At 39.6% G+C, this 26,646-nt stretch overlaps 1 protein-coding gene across 2 annotated transcripts in view; it reads left to right on the top strand.

Moving 5' to 3' along the window:
* Window positions 1-26,646, top strand: part of LOC108667885 — an 88,403-nt gene that overhangs the window by 58,467 nt on the left and 3,290 nt on the right. For both annotated transcript variants that reach the window (XM_047883878.1, XM_018154985.2), the window contains exons 2-7: window positions 6,171-7,276; window positions 22,135-22,320; window positions 22,719-22,836; window positions 23,373-24,113; window positions 25,688-25,930; window positions 26,382-26,553. In XM_047883878.1, the coding sequence (XP_047739834.1) occupies window positions 6,171-7,276; window positions 22,135-22,320; window positions 22,719-22,836; window positions 23,373-24,113; window positions 25,688-25,930; window positions 26,382-26,553 (2,566 nt within the window). The remainder of the gene's footprint in view (window positions 1-6,170; window positions 7,277-22,134; window positions 22,321-22,718; window positions 22,837-23,372; window positions 24,114-25,687; window positions 25,931-26,381; window positions 26,554-26,646) is intronic.

The raw sequence follows: 26,646 nt of genomic DNA on the forward strand, positions 1-26,646 counted from the left end.
TTCCATAGGTCGCCGCACAATGTAGTATATAGTTTTATGGTATAGTAAACATTATCTTAGTATCTGTACATATTCGTATAGTATACAAGTATGTACATATAGTCTCCTGTATATGTCCAGACTCGTGCCGGCTCTTCTCGGTATCAGGACCATCGCGTCCAATACGGAGATAAGTTTTTCTTCCATAGTCTTTTAAGAAGCCATTAGGCTCCGCTCAAATGAACCTTATTAAAAATCATAGAAGGTTTGCTATCGGCCAGTCAAAAAATTGTGATAAAATACTTTCTTTGCATTCAGTAAATGCTGCGAGATGTGCTTGCGATCGTCAAACAGTTTCTACGAGGTTTTCTGCAATTTGATAGGATCACAAGTTTTTTTTTTTTTGTGGAAATCCAAGGCAATCGATGATAAGGGATATTGAGGTATTTTATTCTCGTATTATTATACATTCACTACAATGAAGAGTTTTTAACTTAGCTCGTGCAGTCCTTAGTTAGAAAGTGAATAATATCTCACGTTTCCTTTAACGAATAACATTCCAAATGAATGTCACATGCTATAAGAGACTTCACAACTTAAGTGCATACGCCACATGTTACCAAGAAAAGAAGAGTAACCTAGAGACTGTCTTTATCAAGTTAGTTGTTAATGCACAATAGCTCCATATGATCAAGTTAGTTGTTAATGCACTATAGCTCCATATGATCAAGTTAGTTGTTAATGCACTATAGCTCCATATGATCAAGTTAGTTGTTAATGCACTATAGCTCTATATGATCAAGTTAGTTTGTTAATGCACTATAGTTCCATATTATCAAGTTAGTTGTTAATGCACTATAGCTCCATATGATCAAGTTAGTTTGTTAATGCACTATAGCTCCATATTGTCAAGCTAGTTAATGCACTATAGCTCCATATTATTCAATGGCATTCATTATCTTGAGTTCGCTCACCGTTCGTTAAGCCGGGCCCCTGCACCACACGACTAAAACACTGTCATGCAAATGCGAATTTTTCGCCCGATGACATCATTGGCGAATTCCTTCTTAGTTGGTCTAGGATTATGTGGGTGGGTTTTGTCGAAGGGAAAATAAAATCCTTCTCAATTGTTAAAGGATATGATAATGTGGGTAGATTATTTCGAAGGAAAAATAAAGCAATCTCATGTGGTCTAGTATTATGTATGCGAGTGTTATAGAAGGAAACACAAAATCCTTATCAGCTGGTGTAGGATTATATATGTGATTAATTATATTTTTTATTTACATTACATGTGATGAATTTCATCGAAGGGGAAAGAAAAGCATTTACTCGCATTTTCTAAGAGTTTTACGTCGGTTGTAAGTTATTGTATATAAGTTCTGACTGTTCTGTGTTCTTGTTCAGTTTATCTCCCGTGCTTTTTATAGTTTTGTAATTAATTTTATTCTCAGGTATTCTCGTTAGCCGGAAACCGAATTTTAGAAATCGCTCTTGGTTATCTCCATGCATAGTTTTGGTGACGGATCGATAGTATGATTCTCCGTGTTTATATATTTATAACCATTCGCCCGACACCATACGTTTGGAAATAATTGTATGGCTTATCTGATAATCCAATATTCTAACACGAGACGCCAACTGGAATCCGTTCTGATTAACAATGGTACAAACAGTACATTCAATTAAATTATGACATGATGACCCTAAATAAAAATCATTTCTTCACAATAGTCACATTCATATTGTATCACTCACGAAAATTAAAAATTTCCGAATATTTTTATCGTTTGAATTCCAATTAATTATTATAGTCATTTCATTACAGTGGATGCACAGTCATTATAATTCATTAACTCGGAAATAATATAGAATGTAATTACATTTTCATCGCTTAAATTAACTTGTGTCGATCACCTTGACCAGAAGGAAGTTATTTCATCAACAGGGCGGCACTCGCTTCATTAAGTGGTTAAATGTGTGTTTCTACTACGTTGGTTCATCTTCCCATAACTTAAATGACCTTTGTATTAATAAATACATATTGTATCCAAAACTTTTACGTTATATCGGCCAATTAATGACCACATTCGTTCACTCCACGTGAAACTCTCACCTTAAAACGAAATTTTTTATCTAGAAACGAGTTTTTCGTCATCATGGAACAGCAGCGATGGTTCTTTTATTATCCAATTAATTACACCATTTCTATCTCTACTTTAGTCTGTAGGCTGCAGCCAATACCATAAAGGAATAGCGTATATCGTTAACACAACACACGATTAAGTCGTTAGATTTAATGAGTTGCGTGGTGCGGTGTAGCGGCCGTGATAGCATCGGCGCTGCCGCTTCTTCTTTAATGAATACTCTTTTGATTTCCGTGTGTTTTATTCAACATTTGGTCCTAAGAGACTTATCGTGTTGAATCCCGCCATCTCGAGTGCTGTGTTCAAAACTTGGTACTAAGAGACTCGTGTTGATCGTGTTGAATCTCGCAATCGTTTGCCGTGTTCAACTTTTGGTCATGAGAGATTTGTGATTACTGTAACGGAATCGGGCTGATTGTTGAAAATTTTAGAAGATGAATTAGGCTTTGCTTATACATATTTGATGCTTACTGAATACTTTTAATGAAACGTTTTTATTACTAAGAATACCCTAACACAATGTCGCAGTCTCACGTGACCGTGGGTGGCGTGGCAACTGGCGACCTTCTACAGCAACAACACGCGTGCCCACTTACATGCTCGTTACGTTCTTATAAGTAGCATTTATGCTAATAATGTTTATTTTATTAGAGGTATTAAGCCCATTGCTTAATAAACGCTGTTTCTGTTAACTGCGTGGAGCGGAATCACTGATTCAAACTATCATCGTGTTTTTTTAAAGACCATCTATATCTACTTTGAGCTGGGCAGGTTTCTTCTTTTGTGTCAGATTAGATTTGTCAGAAATATTAAAGCGTGTGATTTATTATCTGCTAAGCGTGTCTAAATTTATATATGTATCCATTTTAGCGTTTCCTGTTCTATTCTGTTTCATTCGAAACATTACGAATGACGAAGTATAAACAATTTTTCATTTTTTCCGCATGACGGACGAAATATTCTGAGACTAAATCTGTTAAATATTTATGAACGTTTGCCCGCCTGGGCGAAAACTGGAAAAAGAAGGTACGAAGTATCAACGATGCGAGAGGGTTGCCCTCGGGCCGAGAGACAGCAGTTCGCAACGCTATATGAGAACAACGTCACTGACTGCAGCGTTACTAATGTTGAGGGTATAACATTATATTCCTGGCTGCAGCTCACTCTATTCCGGCAACGCCTCTGGCTTCTCTTGCGACTTATGTTCTCGTTTTGTGGTTTTTATGATGCGAGAATTCTGCATGACACCGTCAACGGCCACGCTCTTGCGCCGCCCTAAAATCTTTCTCGTAGCATGATGGGAATCGAACCCGAGCTTCACGAATCCAAGCTGCGCTCTGGACATAGTTTAGTCATAAATGGATGAATTGAGGATTATTACATAGCCTTCTAACTGATTTTCAGCTTCTCGATTCAATTCCTGTTTTGTATGAATAAATTTATTCGTCTAACTTTGTTGAGAACTCAAGTCAAACGATAAAGTCTTAACACGGACATGTGGTCGTTTTCATCGAGTACATTTGCCCACACGTTTTTTCCTCGAACTTATCTCGAGTTATTAAATCTTCTACAACTTTTTCACAATATTGTGATCTGAAATAATTTCTGCAGTACCAGGCACGTGAATTATTCTGTCACATTATTTGTCAACCTTCGTGACCGCTCATTTCAAGTCGAGTCTCTCGCTATTCACCGCGCCCTGCAGAGCGCAAATTACGTGCCAAAGAAATATTGCCAAATGTTGCTTGCCCTGGACCAGAGGTTATCACTCGTTCTCGCCCCGCTGTTCCACAGCGCAGAATGTACGTTGTTAGCATTTCTTAAGAGCTAAATTAGGGGAGATAAACTTCTTACAAGCCACGACCAAACAACCACTGGTTTGTATTCGAACTGCGCTGCCAAAAATATTCATGAACTACCATGCGATTTCTGATATCATCGTCATTCGCAATTTATTATGCTAAATACGAGTAATGTGTACGTCGTTTTCCAGTATACTTGCATGGTTGCCGAAATTGTGTGTGAATGTCTTGATTTTAAATTTAGCTACACTCACACTTGATGGGTTCATTACGTCACTCCAGTTAGTTTTTGAATAGGTAAATTCATTTTAGATAGGATGTGGTTTTAACGAAACTATGCTCAAAACAGTAGTATTAACTACGTTTTGTATTATGATGCTTCATGGCATCTCACGCCTCAAAACTGAGTCAAGATAATCGAGTCTGTCTTTGTAGTTTTCAATAGTTACATGATTGCGCATTAGTTCAATAGAACTTCATATTAATTCATTAACTTTTGCGCATAAATCGCCAACAATGAGCATTCATTTTAGTACAAACTCTCAATAATCAATATTAATACAAACTCTCAATAATGATCTGATCAATCTTCAGATGCCTTCCATGTGTCTTTTCATAGGTCTGATCTGTCATTCAGATCTCGGATGTTACTTAAAGCAGATCTCTCATTATTATTAGATGCATAATTGTTGCTCAGTTCCATCATCCGTAAACTGGTGCACTCGCCGATTTTACAGCATTATGAACGAGAGACGAACTTTTTTACGATTCGTCTTTCCCGCAATGACTCGGAACTATCATGTGCAGCTGCAAACACAAGTACGGGCTCTCATGCATCACTTGGCATCACTCATGCATCACTTGGCATCGCTCATGGATCACCTAGCATGCGTTCACTCGTCGAACGCATTCATGTTCAGTTTGTTCACCGCTGCTTCAATATCGCGTAAAGCTTCTCGCGACCAGTACGATGAACTTCACGGCTGCTTGTGCTGCAAACAAACGTCATTCCAATTCCATTCGTTCGAAACGGCCAACTCTCTTACAATATATATATCTTGAATTCATTCAACTATTCCCATTTATTTAGAAATGTGTTTGTTTTCATGATTATATTCACTTGCTTCAGCATGCGCGAGAATCAAAGCGCACAATCCCGTACTCATGCGTGCAGATTGACCAGCATGCGTAGCGGTCTCGCTAGTCACATCGTATCACCTGGACTTGTGTCAAGGTAACACAAGAAAAAAATAACTGACGCGCCTCAAAGAAACCTTAAAGTTCTCGCATATATTCTGAAACTTTTCAGGAGTGTAACTCCCTTGAAGGATAAAATAAAAATTTACATTCATGAGAATTGCGGTGACTTTGACACTTCCATGTCCTGCCTGGATCTATTGAGTTCGGAGGCTCTACGAGAATTATGGATCCGTTTGTTAAGATTAAATTTAAGAGCATCGATTCTCGGAAGAAGTAGTGGGCTTATTCGGACATAACACTGGGCTTGTTGAGGCAGTCCATTTATTCAGCTCAAATCTGTCTCATTATTTAGCTCATTGAATTCTCGACCTCTCGTACACTTTTGAAGTCGATTCAAATATGCCTTAATTCCCAGTAGCGCAAGCTCGTCGCTGTAGGTTAGGTTGCAGCTCCTCGACACCTCGGCTAATTAGGATTTATGGCCGTCCCCTGACGCTTTGCTCGCCCGATCAGTCCTAAGTCCTGGTAGAAATAGCACTACAGCAAATGCACTTCAGCGACAAATTTTATATCCTGGTAGCAATAGCATTATAACAAGTGCACTCTAATGCCCTCAGAAAATCTTAAGATGCAGCCGGTAAATCTCACGCTATTTTCTCAGAAGCCTGCATCAGCCTTCGTTTTGAATAAATAACATGAACCTGCGCAATGCTCCATGTTATATCTGAGAAGTATTTTTTTTTCTAGTCTGAAATCGAAGCCATATGAATTGAACAGAGGAAATTGCTGTTCAAAGCCAGTATATAGGAAAATTGTCATCCTATTTATCTCAACGTGACTCATCTAATTTTTATCAATAGCGGCACGGGTTTCTTCCGCATCGATGAGCTCACTCGAACTGTATTTCGAAGTAGCTGATTTTTAAATTATTCTTTTTTGTTTGCAGGTCCAACTGTCTGTTAACCTAAAATACCCTCATTTAATGTCCCTTAAATTGTATATATATATATATTTCGTAATTCCTGTTATTTTCTCGTTACAGGACGTGACAATGACCCTTAAGAATCGATCGTCTCCCTCTCCCTCCTCCGCCCCCTTCAAGCGGGGCAGGTCAAAGGTTTTCTACGCCTCAGAGAACCCCTCGCTCCCCAAACTTTCCTCAAAATATTCTCTTTTCGAAACCTCTGAAAAAGATTCAAAAATGATTGCAAAAAAATGTAACAGAAATCCTAAGAGCGACGTTCCTCCTTGGGGGCCGGTTTTAGACACCTGCAAAGAAGCGAACGAAGCCTCAAGCTCTGGGGACGAAACCAACTCCCCAACCATCGGGGCCATCCGTTCCCCCGTCGGTTCTCTTAGAAGTTCAATAGGGGGCTCCCTAAGGGGATCCCAAGACTCTGGATATTCTGATTCCGGCGAATCCAATTGTGGAGGATCACCAGAAATCGACCCCGAAGAATTCGCCCCGCGAGTGAAGCACATTTCCCGCGTGTTCTTCGGTGACAGTTCTGGCTCTGGAAGAGCTCGCTTGTACTCAGACACAATCGTACCGTCAAGCGGTTCTCTGTCACTACCTGTCAACTCTCGAATTGCATGTGACGGTATCAGTAATCTGCCACGAAGTCCTAATCCATCATGTGTTCTCAGAGACCCAACGGACGCACATAAATGTCTACGATCAAGCCCCACTTCAGTGTGTGATTTCGACGAACCTCAAGACGAAATGGAGTGTAAAAGTTTGCTGGACTTATCCACAAACTCCTACGACGAACAAGCTAGCAGGAAGACTGGAGCTATAAGGAAATCGTCGTATGTAAGCTGTCATAGGAAGGGCCCGCGCCGATCCACAAGTGCCGACAAATTGCTAGATGATCTCAAACCTCGACGACCATGTATCTTGAAGGCGCGTCGTCGGTGGTCGACTGTGGACGTTAAACACACAAGTGCTCAGTGCAGCGGTCCTCAATCTCTGCCCTTTATGACGGATTGCCACGACGGCGAACACCGGCCACTTCTGAACCATCTCGACCTCGAGCAAGAGGCACCGCTTAAACCGATCCTGACTGATCCTTGTGGCTTCCCAGGACCTGCCAAGAAGAACACCAAGCGGTTCAGGATCCATCCGACTGCTTTGGCAGCAGAGATGAAGTGAGTACAGTTTTATGTCTTGTCAATGTTTATCAAGAAGCAACTGTTTTCATTGTTAGCCACAACTTGGCACGTACATCCTATATTGCATTTTTATAGTGTGATGATAAAATGAATTTAAGACCATTTTTCTTGAAATTTATCAATAATGTCCACCTTAATATCAAATTTTTTACCTGTTTTCTACCTGTTTTTGAATTTCCTTAATATTAGTACAATAACTGTATGGAATCGATTTCTCTTTTTTTTTTTGCAACATTGCCACCAAATGTCCCTTCGACCAAGTTCAACAATTGCTACAATAAATCGTAGCGTCTAGCGCGCGTCACTGTGTTTACATGACTGGGCCCGTTACCTCATTTTGGCGTGTGCATTTGAAGCTTTTGTGTCTTTCATATTTCCTGAGCGGGATCATCCTTAGCGCCTTATTGGACGCCTCATCGAGACTCCTTCAAGAGTTCATGCTAACGGAGCCTGTCAAACGCTCGCCTATTCCATCACTGTTCCTTAATGACCTTTTCGTCTCTATAAAAGCCATTTAAACGACCCAGAAAACCATAGAATCCCATCATCATTCAAGCTGAATGCAGCACCTAAATGGAATGACCTCGCTTGTATAAAATTTCTCGCAAAAAAAGAGTGTCTCTGCTTCGTGTAGAGTTTTTTAGTGGAGGCGCACGGTGCATAGAATCTAGTCTCATTTGGGTGTCGGGTGGCAGAATACGGCCGTCATTATCGTCAGGTCCGATGCTGCAAAACTGATGCATCACCTGCCTTGCCAGCACCTCATCGCCCAAACCGATTATAAACACCGCACGACTTCGGGGCATCGCGCGACGCCTTCAACGGAAGCCAATTCCCTCCGCTTTGTTGACTTTGTAGCGCCTGTGGCGTCTCGTCTTGGCAAACAATTCTCCACTATAATTTGTGCACATTGTCTACATTGAATGGACGAGTAACTAGCATGTCAACAAATGAGTTTACTTGCACTTTGCGTTCATACAGATGACTTCAATAATGTACACCGCGTCCTGGAATTCATGGGAAAAATAAATGCCAACAGCAGTACCTTATCTGGGACGGCTATTGTGTTCTACTTCTTGGAACCACTCTAGGTTTCTGCTCAGTTTAGCGTGGCTTATGTTTTAAGCACTCGAGGATGAGACGTTGTTTGAAGACAAATATTTTATTTATTGTACTTGCTATGAGGCCCTTACACAAACACGATGACACGCCATTATACGACTATGGCTCGTTATAAGAAGAGTTATGTATTGTTTACTTCGTACGCCTGAATGTTTCTTCATTTGATGGTGAAGAAAAGATATTTGTCTGTGGGGAACATGTCATCGGATATCGGATCTCTTCCTTGGAAAATCTTCCGCCGTGTATTTAAACTCGTCTGTGGATAATTAATTAAATTTATCACCATCAACTATGTTTGCTTGGTATCTGCCCTCAACTCGACCTCGCACCGTCGAGTTGAACAACCCGTTCGTCAATATTGACCTCGCCCTATAGAGTACGACTTCAAGAGTGAATAACAAGAGGCGAAAAAACCGTAGTGGTTTCGCAGCGTAGCAGCGGCGCGCCGGCACGTGACGCCCAATATTGACACGTGCTTTACATGCTAGCGCTTCGTATGCTTCGTTGACTTGTGTATGCATGGGGCATGCATTCCGAGAAATGAGTGGAAATGTGTCCCAATTTCAATGCACATTCTGCTCTTGTGTCGGTCATCTTAAGCCAGTTTGGGTGTGTGCGTGGGCTTTATGGTGCTTGACCGGCATCTTCCTTGACTAATGACGGCGAAACGACGCTGAACTGCCGCACATTCAACGTTTAAACATTTAATTAACGTTGATTCAACGTCAGATGCTCAGTAGGAAACTTGTTTGCTGTTCTAGTTGTGTACTTGCTTCACTGGCAGGTGCGCTGCCATTACACAGTTCAAATCATTAATATATCATACGGACAACAGCTACCTAAACTTATAGCAATACTTGATTCATGCACTAAATTTTCGTTTATATCCATAATAATGAAGCACAGTTATAGGAGACAAGTTATACATGTCAAGTCAGGGACAAGCACCAGCTTCTATACTTGTCAAGTCTGGAACAAGCACCAGCTTCTATACTTGTCAAGTCTGGGACAAGCACCAGCTTCTATACTTGTCAAGTCAGGGACAAGCACCAGCTTCTATACTTGTCAAGTCAGGGACAAGCACCAGCTTCTGTACTTGTCAAGTCAGGGACAAGCACCAGCTTCTGTACTTGTCAAGTCAGGGACAAGCACCAGCTGCAATTCAAATATTAGAGCTGCAATTTAAAATGTTGCTAGGCGATTTTTTCTGGCTAAACAAATTTTTTTATATGCAGTCGTTCAAAATACGGGTCAGTGATCCCATGTGGCAAAAATTGAGCTGAATTGTGACTGCATTGATTGTATTTATATTTAATATCCTGTCCTCACTCTATAAATACTTTAGTTATCTCATAGCTATTTAGGCACTGCGTTGTCAGCATCGCCGTTAGTCTATATACAGGCTGGTATTGTGTCTTTCAACAATAAACGTTGGCTCCTGTGAATCATTGATCTATTCAACGAGTCTCGACGTCGTCAGCGCTGGCACTGGTTGCGCCTTAGAAATTCGTAATTTAATCTCCATATCTGCATAATGAATCTTGGTAAAAAAGCAAACTTTCTTGACTTTGATTTGCAAAAAAAATGGATAAGGGTTGCAAGCTGAGCCCATGGCAGACCACCCCCTCTGCCCGGTATATTGCAGTCTGGATTCATTATTTATGAGGCGACAACAGAAGCCGCGCGCCGTGCAAGGACTTGTTGCCGAGGTAAATGGTCGCCAGATTCTTGCCTTCAATTGTCCCGTGGATTAACTTAATTTTTTCGTAATTTTCCTTAGGGTCTGTGCAGACCGCCCCGCCATGTTTGTCGGACAAACAATTTGGAACTCAATTACCGATGAGCAAACGCAATGAGGTGTGCCTTTCCTGCAGCTCAAACTCCAACATTGTGCGTGCATTTCGAGACTCAGCTGCACGCACCAAGTTTGAATGGACAAGAAGTTTAGGGTGCACATCATTCACGGTGCTCGAACATTTGTATAATGTTTCATTATCATCAAACAAGAATGCGACTCCAACTTCAACGTTGCGTGTGCATTTCAAGCAACTCCACGCACGAAGTTTTAATGGACAAGAAGTTCAGGGTGTACGTTCATTCGCGATGCTTGAGCATTTCTATAATATTTCATTACCATCAATCATGAATGTAACTTCAGTTAATTACACGAGAAATCATGCATCATGTTTCTGTGCATTTTTAAATATCAGCTTTGACCATACCATCAATTTCTATAACCTTGGACAGTTCGTGCCCTTTGAGATTTCTTCGTAAAACTTTTTATCTTTCCCCGTCGAGTTCCCGTTGCCTCGAAGAGTATAAAGTGTCTCGGCATTTTTTTTTTCTTGCTCGTGCGTAATTCATTTCGAAGTAATTTTTGGTTCGTTTGTCGGAACAGAAATGCCAGGCAGTTGTAGAACAGCAGCTTAAACTGTGGTGGCGTCGTGTCGTGACCACTCGCAATTACCGCGTGCGGTGATCATGCATGCCAATGAGGGCTGAGAAACCCACATAGATGTGCGGGTCATAACACTGCAGTGAACATTGTTGCAAAATATGCAAGGAGTCGAAGGGTATATGTGCTTAAATATCATACCTGGTGTAATATCTCCGAGAATTGAGGAGCATATGTGTTTAAATGTCGTTCGCGAATCAGGCGTGGTCCGACTTTCATGGATTTAGTTAAGTAGAATTTACGAATTTTTCATATGAGATTGAAAATATTTGGGTACAATTTCTTCGTACCATTGTCTCTATTGATCGCGTTAACCAATAAGTCGGCAAAAAAATATTATCGACTACAATTTTCTTATTTTCATATAAGGCTTCCCGATAAACGCTATAACATTCGAATTGTCATTCAAGACCACATTTTTTGCATTTGGAAGAGTTTAAAGTTTTCCAGGATTTCGAAAAGAATTTAACCTTGAGGCCTTTCTTATGCAAAAGAAACTATCTTTCTAGTCACAGAAAAAAATCTGAGAATATTTGAAAATTGGAATCTTGACGAAGTTGAAATGACTGGAAGGTTTTGAAACCTGATTTAGAATTGTATCTTTCTTGATGCAGGAATTTCATGACTTTTATCAGCAGCCACGTAAGCTAACGCGTGCCGAACATGAGTATGACTCTGATAATGGAGGTTCCGGAAGTGCAACTTCTTCTGAATGAGGTATTTTGTTCTATTGTTTGCATTCAGACCTGAGCACATCACGCCATCCAATTAAAACTTTAGTGCGACATACCGGAGGAACTGAACGATTGTGTGCATTATATTTGTTTACAGCGCCATTCTACTCGTACTTTATTTACTGGATGAAGCATTCTACTTCTTTGAGCTTCCGGTTGATGCCCCGACCTGAAGCAGTCCTCATGATGTAAAAAATCGCACTTTATTTCAAGCTGAAAGTTTATAAGTTTGCGGCACTTTCTTCATACATTTTATTTTATGCGGCTCGAGGTGGAAAGTTTAACTTGCATGAAATGGTCCTCAAACTTTGGTCCAGATTACCTCTTACCGCTACTGATACTCACAATGGAAATAACGTTTACTTGAAAATTCCGAGTGTATACTTCTTATTTGTTTACATCGCACTAATTACAGATATGAAAATTATATTATTTAATTAACCTTATTTCTCCGTATCTCGGGTGCGATCTTGTCAGTAAAATTGGTTGCAAAGTTTCACTATTTCAATTTTGTCGGTACACACCGTCATGAAATTCTAGCTTTGATTTTGCTTTCATTAATTTAAACAGGCAAATCGTGCTTGTTGGCCTATTTAATCTGCTTGTAATGAAGCAAAACACAGAACTCAAAACATTTTTTATTTAACAAATCAACTCTTCATTAACGTAAGCTTCGCGTTAGTAAAATTTCCATTTATTTTTTAGAAATTATCTAAAAGGAAAATATTATTTATCCTGAACCTTGAACGCCCGCTGAGCTATTGACCACAAAACAGCTAAAGCCAACAGGTGGGCTCAGTGTTTTCGTGCGTTATCAGTAAAGTTGTACAGGTAATATATGAAGGGATTTTCTCTAGCCAATTATGTAGAATTACTTAATGCATTCGTTAGCTGGCGGAGTTGTGGAATGTGCAGTTAGGAGATAAGAAGTAAATTTCTTAATAAGATGGCTTTCGCGTCTGCAAATGATATTGTTATACCTATTTATAATGGTATTTTATTTCATTTTATTTTAAAGAGATATTTGTATTGGTTTTACTGCAGACTACGGAGAAATTATCATTGAAAAATTTCTTCACGATTCGATTCACTTTTTCTTGGAATTTATTGTATGAAAATTAGGTTTCCAAGGGAATTTTTTTAATGTTACAACATTCCGCATACACATTTTACATTATGGATTAGCGTGAAGTTTGATCCCAAAAATTTTCAAGTTCTAAGCCAGAAGAAAAAATGGCAATACACCATTCGCCAAATTGAGATTTAAAAGTAAAATCATTTTAATGAGAATTACTTTCTGGTCTTCAACAAAACTTTCATTACAGAACAGCCTCTGCCTACCTATAACAATAATCATAACAAGAAAGTAAAATAGATTTTTATAAATCATTTGAAGATAGAATCGTGGTTTGGCGACCATGTAGACGTTAACTATAGTCACAATACAGATCACATCACAGCCTACGGAGATGCACGGTACTTCTCACCATTACTGGTAGATATCTGTCCCTAAGTTAATTAATGTCAATTTTATTCATTTTCATTGAGGCCCAAATGTTGCATCTTTGAAATTACTCATCATTATTTATATTATCATTTTACCTCGAACGCATCGTGATCGAAGATTGCCGTCGAAAATACGGAAATTGTATGCACTGTTGGCATAATTTCAATGCAAGTTTGGCAAGAGCAACACACCTAATCAAATAGAAAATATGTGTTTACATTTATATTTCATGCATGAATGACAGCTCACTTGAGTGCTGGCAAATCCAATTAATAAGTCTTTGCAAGAAATTTTATGCTTTAAAATTGACTTCAGCATATTGAAAATGTAGTGCAATTCATTCTGAATTATCAGAAAAATTTTACACACGCGTACCGAAACTATTTACTTTAACACAAAATGATATTGGCTTATTAAAACACATTCCATAATGGTTTTTATTTATACAAATTCATAGCAGTTTATGCCATGTCTCGTAATACGAGATAATTATTTCAATTAGCACCGAACATATTTGAAACAATCCAGAAAATCTGAAATAAAAATTTAAGTTATAAAAAGAAGAAGAATAAATGTAAAGCCTGTCGATTTTAGTTGCCGGGCGCGCGTGCAGCCTTGCGTCTTCCGTGACACGGTCAAATCCTTGCCCTTCGTTAGCGTGCCGAATAAGCCAGGCTTAATTTCCAAGCTAGTGAAAAACAAAGAAATTTTCAGGTGATTTACAGTGAGAGACTTTCAGTTTTGCCGGCGCTGTGCATGCGGCCTTGGGTAGCCTGGCCGCCCTTGCGCGGCGCTGCTCCTGCGGTGAAAGCTCAGCTCTGACATTGGCTGTAAGAAATAATTGATGTTAACAAATTAGTAAAATCGCCTCGATTAATTATTATTATAAAAGCTACTTGTTTTTCAGAACCACATGCATTCTGTATGCATATAACAGAAGCAAATAATCAATAAATTACAAAATGGCAGTCAAATGGACGACGAAACACTGTGCAATGTCATTACCTGCCACTGTAATTTATTTAATGCCATAGATGATACATCTATGATAGTTTTTGCGTACTCACTGAGAAACGCTAATATAATTTTATTATTCATTACGTTCTTGAGTGAATAGTGATTAGATTGCAATAAACGACGGCATTTGTCTGCGTCTTATAGGGCACATGCTCTGACCTTGACCTTCATTTTACAAGGTCATGTCTATTATGTTCTTGTAGACCAGAACCAAATTTCTCTACTTATATTATTTCTCTGTATGTTATACTGTTTTGCAGGGAACATTTATCTTGTGTATAATTTCTCCATACGTAGTAATGGCAAGTAACGAAATAATCGCTACATATAAATAACTAGCAGCGTCGACCTCAAATGTTGCAGCAATTCAATCGGCGATGAAGTACACGAGCACATATTGTGCCACACTAACACATATTGTGCCACACTAACACATATTGTGCCACACGAGCACATATTGTGCCACACTAACACATATTGTGCCACACTAACACATATTGTGCCACAGGAGCGATGTTTCCCAGGTCCATGCAGAAACAAACGTTGTGTTTCCTCTAGTCCATCCGTCGGCCTTTAATTCAGGGTATTGAGAATATAAATTCGTTCATTCATTAAAATATTTGCGCAAGGTTTATGAATACAGATTTTATTTGGCGTAATAACAATTATGGTGCGTTCGTGCATTATAACAATCGTGCATGTATTGACAATTAACCTTTGTGTTGAATTTCAATGCTCATTCCATTAAGTTTGAAATAAAAAATTTGACATGGTATAAAATAATTCTATTGAAGGCGCTTCGGCAGCGCAGTAGTTTGCTAGGGTCTAATAATCACGTCCAGAACACGCTGACTGTTATTGACCCTAATTTAAAACAAAATAATTCTTTATAATCATCTCGTATTCATTCCAGTCTGCATTAATGTTTACGGCGGGTTGAGCTGGAAATTTGTCCGTTTGTTTGCATACGTGAATGATATTTTTAAACTCTCTGTTCTGAAAACATTCTGTAATGATGTTAAAAAATAAATTAAATTTAAAAAAATACAACGTAAATTTGAAATAAATTCCACGAAGTATATTTTTCGGGACTCAGGTTCACCGACGTACGACATTTTTAGTCCTGCAGAATTTTTCTTCATTGCGATATTCATCAGGGGCAAAAACGCGCGCGAAAACTCGCCGTATTCTCCAGACAAATTAATATTCTGGCGTGTTCAACATTTATTTCCCTTTTCTACGGCTGCATTCACTTCACTTAAGTAGGACGATACTCCTTCCCCCTTACTACGGCTAAATATACGACTTCTTTACTCTTTCTTACTTAGCTTACTTCACTCTACTCCCTTCGCTGGAATTTCTTCACGTTATCTAAAATAATAAAATACATTTAGATTTTACGTCAACATTTTATTTTGCAAATAAAATGAATTAACCTCACGGTCTCAATATTATCTCGAATTTTTTTACTTATTACTGAATATTGTAATGTCATTTCATTGTTATTATCAGTCTTGGGGTAATTCAATACGTCTCCTTCAGCGAAGCCATGATCTTTCTAAACGTTGGAGCATTTCTCAATGTTAATTATAAATGTACGGACACAATTAACGAGACTTGTATGGTTGTTTGTACGCGTGTCCAGCGTGTACATGGCACTGTTGGCCGCGCCATTTGTTAAGCTAAGGACAGTTCTAAATTGTCGCAGCGCTACCATTTATGGGTCGACCAAGGATAAGGGCTGGTTCATGTACGTGAACCATTACATTCTAAACTTGAATCTAATTAAATATTGCTTAAGTCGTTCCAAACTTTTCGTTTAAGCTCCCACTTGTATTATTTGTTCACCACACAATGAGTGTTTTATGAATCCAATGTCATGTAACTTACTGCTTGTGATGCTTTAAATTGGCTTCCAATCGCACCACACACGCACCTTCACATCACACGTGTGCTTCCAATCGCACCACACACGCACCTTCACATCACACTTGTGCTTCTAAACGCACCACACACGCACCTTCACATCACACTTGTGCTTCTAAACGCACCACACACGCACCTTCACATCACACCTGATGTCATCACATCGGATGTTTTTCCTCACACCTTACCTCATCCCTGATCTGCCATCGACCCTCAACGTTCTCAGTCCTCTCGAAAATTAGGTCGGAATTTCATGCAATTTGCTTTACATAATATGAGACGGAGCACCGTGAGCGTTATATAATATGACAGTGAGCACCCGAAACATCAATTAATATGCAGGCAGTGAGCTCCGTGAATATTAAATAATACGACAATGAGCACCATGAACATATTTATTATGCGCGCTGCTTTGTCCTGCGTCCGCTTCCGCGTGCTTGAGTTTCTCAAAGCGTCCGAGTTTCAAAAATCTTGCAGCATCCACCATGCATCTTAGGTTATCCACGAGACGACACGCTTCTTATCCACCACGGCGTCGTGGATAAGGCGAAGCAAACTACAGGCTTCATATTTCTTGGTTGTATTTTGTAGTTGAAATACTCGTATGTCCAGTGTTATGCAACGGTTATCTTATTCTTTGTTCCGCACCCATAAGATATCGGACGTTGAGTTGAACTTTGTTTGCTTGAAGCAACGTTCATTTAAAGTTACTTTCCCGGTGACATTTTTTGCAAGTAGCACACGAAAAATTTATCGCTTTAAATATAGCGTTACACATACGTATAACAGGATATATATTGCCCGTATTATATGAGGTTATTATTGCTCGTATTACCTGTATTACATGAGGTTATATATCGCTCGTATTGTCCTTCATTTAATCGTGTTTCTAAATTGAGAAATCAGTGTGCTTGCCAGAAATGCACTGCACAGTCATTAATTTTCTAAATCAATCATTTAGATATTTATTGTCGCCTCATTGCTTGAAGTGTTATTAATTTTTTAGACTTGTCGAATCAACCCAACACGAACTTCTAATTAATTCTTCAATCTGTAACGCAAAGACTCGAATTAAAAAAAAAAAGTTTAAAAAGGCGCTTTCCAAATAATAGGAAAAAGAGACAACGTTTGTGGCGCAGCCGCCGTCACGCCGCCACGGCCTCATCCTGCCACCGCGGCGACCTCTGACCTGCTGGCCCGGGCCCTGCATGCTGCCCCGAGCCCTGCATGCTGCCCCGGGCCCTGCATGCTGCCCCGGGCCCTGCATGCTGCCCCGGGCCCTGCATGCTGCACCGGGCCCTGCATGCTGCCCGGGCCCTGCATGCTGCCCCGGGCCCTGCATGCTGCCCCGGGCCCTGCATGCTGCCCCGGGCCCTGCATGCTGCCCCGGGCCCTGCATGCTGTCCCGAGCCCTGCATGCTGCCCCGGGCCCCTGACCTCATCGTGTTCGTCGCCAGTTTTGGTTTAATTTTTCGTTCAAATTTATCTTCCAGGATCAAAATTATCTTCGAGTTTTACTCATTTTTTCTGTTATCGGAAATTTTAGAACATTTATTATCGATTTGGCTTTATGGCTTTGAAATTTCAATTTTTAGTTTGCAAAACACATTTTTTTCTCTGATGTTCTGAAATTCAACTAATGAAACGGATTAACTTTTCCGCCACTCTGTTATATCCTGTTATCATAAATCTTTGTAAAATATCAGCGGTCTAAAAGAAATCTTGATTTGTACAACTTCAGGCCTTTTGGTATCCTTGGCAAGTGTTTCGTACGTAGCAGCCCCAGGTCACGCTGGAGCCCTCAACCATCGGTAGCCATTGCATGCACATTTTTGTCCACTTTACTTCATATTTCTTTGAAATGAACGATCACGCTTGCAGAGGTCACAGTTTAACTTACCCCGAGTACGAGCTGAGTGTGAACAACACGATGACCCTTATTATTGACTGCGTTGGGTAACAACGCAACAAAAACTTAATTGTCTACGCATCGCGCTCTAAATAAGTGGCTTAATTTTGAATCCAAATGCTTCGTTACATGTAATCCAAGTGTCGCATATGTAAATGTGATAGCCGCCACAAAGTTGGATAAAAACAAACCCAGAATGCCATAAAAAGACTATCTCTTTAGGCCGATTATACTTAGACTTTTTTGCTTAGTTCGGTGTCGCAGCTTCGTGTCTTTCGGCCAGCCGATTAACCTTTGCCATGGATTCATCGAATCGTCTCTCATCTTGATGAAACAGCCTGCTATTTCGAAAGCTTTATTATTTGTTTCATTTCTAGCAAATACTCAAAACGATTTTGCAGTGAGAGCAAGTTAAAAAAATCTCGCAAAACGAAGACCTGCTCAGTTGGGATGTTCGCGTAAAACGTTAACGTCACGGTCAAGATCCAAGACGAGGTTTTGATTTAAATGTACGTTATACAGTGCCGGATACATATACGGTGGTACACTTACAAAGGGCAATTAATAAAATGAGTTAGAATTTTCTGTTGGTGCTTCACGCGCGTCGTAATTATCAAGCTTCTTTCGTAATTGAAAGAAAACGTATATACTCAAGTCCCCATAAATGGCCTAATTAAGTACGTTAGTTTCCTAGTTTATATTGTACATGAAATTTATTAATACATGAAACCTGTTGTGTAAATATTGGTCCATAAATAGACGGGAATTTCCTGTGCATATATGGGACTTTAATTGCATCGTTATAGCATTCATTACTTTATTCGTTCACTTAACGATAGAGACTTCAATCCGAAATATTTATAGGTAAAGAGTTAAGGATGCGTTTTACTGAGCGTCCGTTGTATTATAACAGATTATATACTCGTGGCTTCAGCTCACATCTTCCTTTGTGATGTCTCAAGCTGACCAGTGTGATAAACGACCGCTGCGTTGCAAGGTATTTCGTGCATGCCTTTGTTTCAGAAATAGATTTGGGGCAATAAATTTTCAGTCCGGGACATTCTTCAGCTCGGCGCGGGTCTTAGTAAAAGCAGGTTCCAGGACCTGTCGGGTCCAAACCTGGGGACTTCCTGGATTACAGTTACTGCGGGTAACTCAACCGTTTAGGATTACGAATTTTTTCTTCACTTAGAAGATGTTCTTGATGATTCAATACTTGTTTCTTTCTCTACCGGTGCTAGAAAGTTGCGAGTTATCAATTGATTTACCTTTTCTTTGCCGGTGTCAAAAGTTGCAATTTGAATAACAAGCATTCAATATACACAATCACTTTTTCTTTAGTTTTCCGGTTCTAATAAGTAGCAAGTCCACTAGATAATATATTTAATAGCATAAAGTGAATACCGAGCCTGCTAAGTATGCGTAGTCATGCTCCTGCAACCATTTCCTGAGCACTTAAGTGTCGCGACGTCACTTATGGGAGACTACGTTATTTTATTTCTTGCCCAGGGAACTTCCTGTTGTTTGTGAATATCATCGCTGGACTAACATAGAGTTCCTGCCATTGTTACCGCCCCATTCAAACTCCGAGCGTTGATAAGCATGCCCGTAATTACCTTTACAATCCTTTGGAACCTTTTGGTGATTACGTAAGAATATATTTAGGCATAATATTAACTAAATTCTTTGTGTAGGATCTTTATTCACGCCTTGCGGTTTCCGGTGTTGCAATATGAAAGAATGCATTTGAGTGAACTTATTGCAACATAGTCTTGAACCCTGACAGCGTCAAGTATCCAGCATGATGTGCATATTCATTTATAAAATATCTAAAAAATTTACCTGCTGATATAAAATTTCTTTAGCAAAATAGGAACTGGTGTGCTACGAAACACCATAGGTGAGATCGCCGGATTAAGAAAATTAAGATAACTTATGATCTTATCATTCAAGATGTTCAAATGTGCTCTGTTATCAAACATTCATAAATCAGAGTCTATAAGAATGTTGAGATTAAAATCCATCGAGCACCAAGTGTAATTTCGGGCAATTTTTCGTGCTTTTTTCGGGCGTTATTTTTTGGTTGCTACGAATTATTTTATGTTCCATCAAACCTAACTTAATTTTCTTCCTGCATTAACCGTCATCTTGCCATAGCCGAATTACATTCTAATTAATTTTCAATAATCTTGAAAATTACTGACAATGAATTTATAGCTAATTTAGAAAAAAAATTTGAAAATGTATAGATAAATCTATTTTTAGATCGGAAGAGGTTAAAAAATAAGGGCTCTGAAGCCCTTATTTTTAACCTCACCGCAAATCAGTGTTGAAATCATCGAGGCCGCCTATCATTATTTCCATCGTCAAGACGCCAATCGTTCGAGTCTGGTGAGTCGTGAGTCGGTCGTTGAGTCGTGCATTGGCTTCTTTGCGTGACTCATCTCTAAAATCTTCACCCATTTTTCCGGAAACCAGCAAAATATATTAGGCTGCAGCCTTATAAATAATTTTTTATGTATTGTCGTGAATGGAGTCGGAATTTTCGGGTTGCTCGAGTAGCGAGCCCTTAAATGTCGGCCCCGTTTTGTGTTGAAATATTTTTTAGTTTTCAAATGCACGTAAGATTGGTATATTAACTGCTAAAGTTGTTCCGGCCTAATATTAGAACTTTCACCGCCTGCAAATAGTTTAATTCCAAAAATTCGAGAAGATCGACAAAAAATTGTTATGTAGAATTTCTCTCTAGTCTGCATTGCATTAAATGTATCAAATTATGGATACAGAACGAGTGTAAATTAATTTTCATTATTTCTAATCTAGAGCATTTTTTTCACGAGAAAACCTCTATTCTGCATGACGAAAGTAATCCGAACCTAATTTAGTTTTTTCTTAATCCTTTTTCATACGGAATGCAGGAGCAAAGTTTTTTTTCAATTTTAGCGCGAGAGTTCATAGATATCAATAAATTAAATTGATCGTACATAACACCTGCATTACAACATACCACTTCAATGACAACCTAACATTTCAATGCCAACATAAAACTTCCATAACAACATAACACTTCGATGACATACGCCTGTAATTTTATTTTGAAATCAAAGTTTGGAAAAAATATTCTTTGCAACTATAAATTGCAATAAAACCATTGTGTGCCGAATCTTTTATTTTAATGCGTTAGCGTTTATTGAGTTTTTCCTCGATTGCCAAGTTTTCTTAATTTGTGAGTTAAGAGTTGCTCTTTATATAGCTTAGTGCACGAGTTTCCCGTCGTATTAATCGAGCAGGAATTTCCTGTATAAACTCAGAAGTCATAAACATGTAACATGCATGATGTTGTGTTGAATATCATGCAGTGCAGCGTGCATGATGTGCTGAATATCATGCATTGTTGCTCAAGAAACAAAGCAAAACAAGCACTCAAGAATATCAGTATCCTGTCACCGCAAGCAAGGCTGCAGCTCTATACCTGCTCCTTTATTGACGCTGGCTCAGCATTTTGCTTACATTGCAGCGCTTTTGTTTTTCCACGCTGCATCGAATTTACGAGCGTTTCGTGCCACTGGCTACTTCAATTTTCTTGACCGACTTAGCCAGACAAGACAATTCACCAATGCCGCCCATTTTCCATCGGTCATTTGTCAATTTTTTCCCTTAGCTCTATTCGGTAAAATGATACCATTTTAATTATGGTCAGGACGAATATCTAGTTATCGTTTGAATGTTTCTGTGGAACTATTTTGAACGTCGGAACTTGAGAATTTTCAATCCTTTTGTTTTCTTTTTAAATGCTCCGTCTTCTTAACTAGACATAGCACACTTGTGTGATGGCTTATAAAATTAAGTATATTATTATTTTCTTCTGTTTTGTTAACACATAGCTCGGTCGTCGAGCCTATATTGTCCTCTTTACATGCACTTATTTTTAACCAATACCAGCGTTTATCTATTCATGTCAGCTATTATCGATGGAAATATTTTTCAATAAATTATTAAATATTAAATAAATATTATTAATATTAAATTTTTTTTTTATAAATTACTGTTTACTTTACGAAGTCCAAATATGAGCCCCTAGTATTTACATCGTTGCCCCAATATAATAAACTTGAATGCATTCACTCTATGGAAATAACATGTATCTCTTCGGTCACTCTGCAGGAACGGATCTCTGAGCCAGTGGCTGGTGGAGGTACGCTGCAGAGCAGAGACCGAGTGCATGAACACCCTGCAGAGCAAGAGCCTCGCTGCAGACCCTCCAGCCTTCCCTCTCTCTGCCCTCGACGCCGTCAGGAGCGTGCAGAGGAGAGCACACACCGTGTCTACTGAGTTTGCCAGACTCTGCCAGTGAGTGACAGACTGCCAGTGAGTGTCAGATCCTGTCAGTGAGTGCCAGACTCTGCCAGTGAGTGCCAGACTTTGCCAGTGAGTACCAGACTCTGCCAGTGAGTGCCAGACTCTGCCAGTGAATACCAGACTCTGCCAGTGAGTGCCAGACTCTGCCAGTGAATACCAGACTCTGCCAGTAAGGGCTAACTGTACCATCAAAAACTGTACCAGTTTGTAACTCAACGATCCTAACGCTGACGATGTTTAAAGCTAAATTTATACATCGATCACAGACGAGAAATCTGCCTGTTCCTGTATGCTTTATTTACATATTTATCTTGACTATTCGTGAGCATAATACTACAATTGTTAAGCCATATTTCTTACTAATGGTTTACATACACTTGCGCCCCCAGACGCCTGGAGGTGCGGCACTACGAGCGGCTACCCGCGCTGTCGCGCTCGCTGGTCGGCCACATCAATGCCTTCCTCAGGGAGCCTCCAGGGCCCTCGGCCGGCGCCGCGGGACCCAAGGTGAATATTAATACGAGAAAGATGCAAATACATGGCAATGTTATATCATATAATTGGTTATGATTTGTACCAGAAATACTTAATTACTCGTCATTGAATATTTTCAATATTTCCCGGCTATAATTTTAATAATTAATAATAATGGCAATGTAACATTATATATATACGCTGACTGGTTAAATTTTGAATAATATATGCCGAATAACTTGTCATTGACTACCTCTTTTCTATATTTACTGGTTGTAATATGTATAATAAGAGTCATAAAAGTTGTCACTGACTGTTTAAAAATATCATACAGCTTGGATTCATTGTAATACGTCATGTAGCCTGTCCGCGAATATTGTGCAAGCTGTGACCTCATTAACTCGTGGCAATAGGAATCAAATTTAGCGAATGTGAAATCAAACTTACTACATGCAAGTGGGATCCTCTGGATATAGAAAGTGCATAATTTAAAACACCTCCATGTGTGTTCTGAATATCCATGCGTTCATGTCAGCTTTTGAATAATTATTTTTTTTCCTTTCGTACAGTCCGCGGTCTGCCGTCAAATAGAAGTGGTACGGCAAATCTGCCATCGCTTAATGGAAATAACTACAGCCAATCCCAGCGACTTCACATCCTCGGAAGACCAGTTCAATTCACATCATAATTATAATGAAGATGTAGCTCACTACCATTCAAAATCAAGCAACTGTTTTGAAGAATCCAATAGAGAGTCTCACAATACAAGAATAACAGCAGGTCAGGTTGAAGCAACGTCACAAGAATCTAATGATGTACTGTCCCATAATATCGGCGTAACACAGTCTCACGCAGAAGAATCTTCGTTTGGAGTCTCCAAGTCCCATTGTGTTACTGAAGAATCTCTGCAACGCGTTACTGTTACACAATGTAACTTGGAAGAGGATCAAGACTCCACAAAAGGCCAGTGTGACTTGAACATATCAGCACAAGATGACCTCAGTGTGTTATCTGAACCGAACAAATCGTGCGAAGTTTCCCTCGAAAAATGTGACACAAAAGCAAAGTCGCAAAATATTGCAATGTGTGACGAACATGTAACCTCATCAGCAGAGAATGTCACAAACGTATCGACGCACGACGGATTAAGAACTAATTGCGAATCACAAGAAAAGTTACAAAGCTCTTCGGGTGTGCAGTGTCATTCGAAACGAACGTCAAAAGCGGTCAAAGAAACCGCGCAAGTTGTTACCGCCCTCGGCCACGCATTCACTAAACTCGTCGATATTTTACTCAGTGTTGAGATCAAGGTAAGGAATGACGACTGAGCAATTTAAGTTTGAAGTAAGTCTTATGCTGCTTTCTAAACATGGAGGACCTTCTTGTTAAATTGTATAATTTCTTTGAGCTTAAACATTCAGCCGTTGTTGTTAAGCCTCTTTCCTGTAATTGGTTTTATTGATGTTTTGGTCGTGATAAGAGAAATTTTTATCTCATGCTGGCTTGTATTTTCGATGCCGTAATGCACTTCGTGATAAAAAGTAACTGTAATTTCGACACGTACTCTTTGCTGGCTGCTCACGAGTTCACGCAATAATTGCAAGTTTTGTTCCTTGATTTACGGCGACGATATTTTCCCACACTGAATGTCTCCGTTACGAAGAAATTCTTCCGTCCCCGCATTATTCGGCCGCGATTAGTATCTCTTCGCTGGCCTAAAATAGATATTCCTCTTCATGTTATGAAATTATTCTCAATACTGCTGATCCTTCGACTCCAATTCAACTTAAATATATTGCAATAATTTTGATAAAAATCTGTTTCGAAGATTATAATTTAATAGTACAGTTGTATTATTATGATGTTTTTTTTGGCGGGCCGAAACTTATTGCTTTTTTTCAGACCAAGTGGTTTTAAAATTTGACTGTTGACATTTAACATATTCCACTGCCTCTTTTTAAACAACGTTTTACCTCCTAACCTTAAATTAAAATATTTTCATGTTGTTGAGGGGATAAAATTTCTTGTAATCACTGAATGTTGAGACGGTATAACTGCAAAAATTTTTGCCGGCAACAACGGATCTATTGCAATGTTTTCAGAATGAATTAGGAAATATCCGGCTTTGAAGGCAACAACTATCTGCTTCTGAAATATGCGGCTTTAAAGGCGACTATCTGCTTCTGAAATATGCGGCTTTAAAGGCGACTATCTGCTTCTGAAATATGCGGCTTTAAAGGTGACTATCTGCTTCTGAAATAATATGCGGTTTTAAAGGCGACTATCTGTTTCTGCAATATGCAACAAAAAGCGTTCGATTTTGACAAAATCTTCCAATCACCCGACTCTAACCTTGTCATCAATTGATAAAATTTTAATAACTTTGAATTGTATCAAGATAAGCTATAAGGCAAGTAAAGTTAGAAATTAGTGAGTGTTTCTAATGAATGTTTATCCGGTCATATTGTTTATCCGGTCATAAATAGCTAAGGTACAAAAACAATCTAAGCATCTCCTACACTGACATGCCACACAACTAAATGCCATGCACTGAAATTTTACAGACCAGCGTTTTATACATTGAAACATAATACATAAACATCTTGCACACTTATATGTTGCAAATAATGTGTTACACATTTACATCTTACACGCTAATTAGGGACACGAAAACATTTAAAGCAGCAACATCTCGCACACCATCATCTCATTCTTTATTCGCCTTACACTAAATAAATTAATATGTCATATTTTACTAACAGTGACACATTCTCTGCACTAACTGATACGCTCGCTTACCAGTCAAAACTGGGTCAGGAACCTGCACAGAAATGAAAAGTGCCTCACTATTTGGACAATGACCCGACCCTTTATCTGAGTGCAGGCCGTGATCAGCAGCCTAGAGAGCGACTCATCGTCCCGCGACGAGGTTCGCTCAGCTCTTCGTCAGCTGACGTCGCTGGGGGTGGACGGAGGGCACGTGTGCCGTCTCATCGCCCGTCTGGGGGGCGTACGGGCGCTGCTTGCCCTCTGTGTGGAGCCTGGCGCCCGTGCCCTCAGGGTCGCCGCCCTCAGAGCCCTCGCCACTGTCTGCTGCGTCGTCGACGGCATCGCGCACCTGGAGAAGGTGGGTCCATATTTTTTTTATATCTATGCCTGCGTCATTAGTCGACTTATTTCATTAGTCTAAGTAAGTCCACAAAATTATCATCACTGAGACCATTTTTTTTCTTTTGTCCAATACTATTCATTTTGTATTTTAATTGCTAAGAATTCTATTCTCTTTTAAAAATACGTGGGAAATAATTCTTTGGGTCTTTATAGTAATTTAGATAACATTTAATACTGGGCTCTGGAAGTTCCCGTGCAATTTATTAAGATTATTCTTAATTAGATTAGGTAAATTATATTATTTATTTATTATGAAAGTATTATAACTTATCTTTCGTATGGCGGTTATTTATACAGACTGGGGGCATGGAGGTGATCGTGGAGGTTTAGGTTAGGTGAATTATTATATTATTTATTTATTATGAAATTATAATTACTTACCTTTCGTATGGCATTTGTTTAAACAGGCAGGAGGCATGGAGGTGATAGTAGAGGTGCTGTGTGACGAGGGCGCTGCAGAGGACGAGCGCAGTGAAGCGGCGGCGGTGCTCGCACAGATCACCTCGCCCTGGGTCGACCAGAACCACGGCATCGTCTCCCTCGCCCGGCACGTCGCGCCCCTCGTCACGGCCCTTACTGGTACGTCGTCACGGCCCTTACTGGTACGTCGTCACGGCTCTCACTGGTACGTCGTCACGGCTCTCACTGGTACGTCGTCACGGCTCTCACTGG

Source organism: Hyalella azteca, unplaced genomic scaffold (genome assembly GCF_000764305.2).
Source record: "Hyalella azteca isolate HAZT.00-mixed unplaced genomic scaffold, Hazt_2.0.2 contig13914, whole genome shotgun sequence".
Lineage (NCBI taxonomy): Eukaryota > Metazoa > Arthropoda > Malacostraca > Amphipoda > Hyalellidae > Hyalella > Hyalella azteca.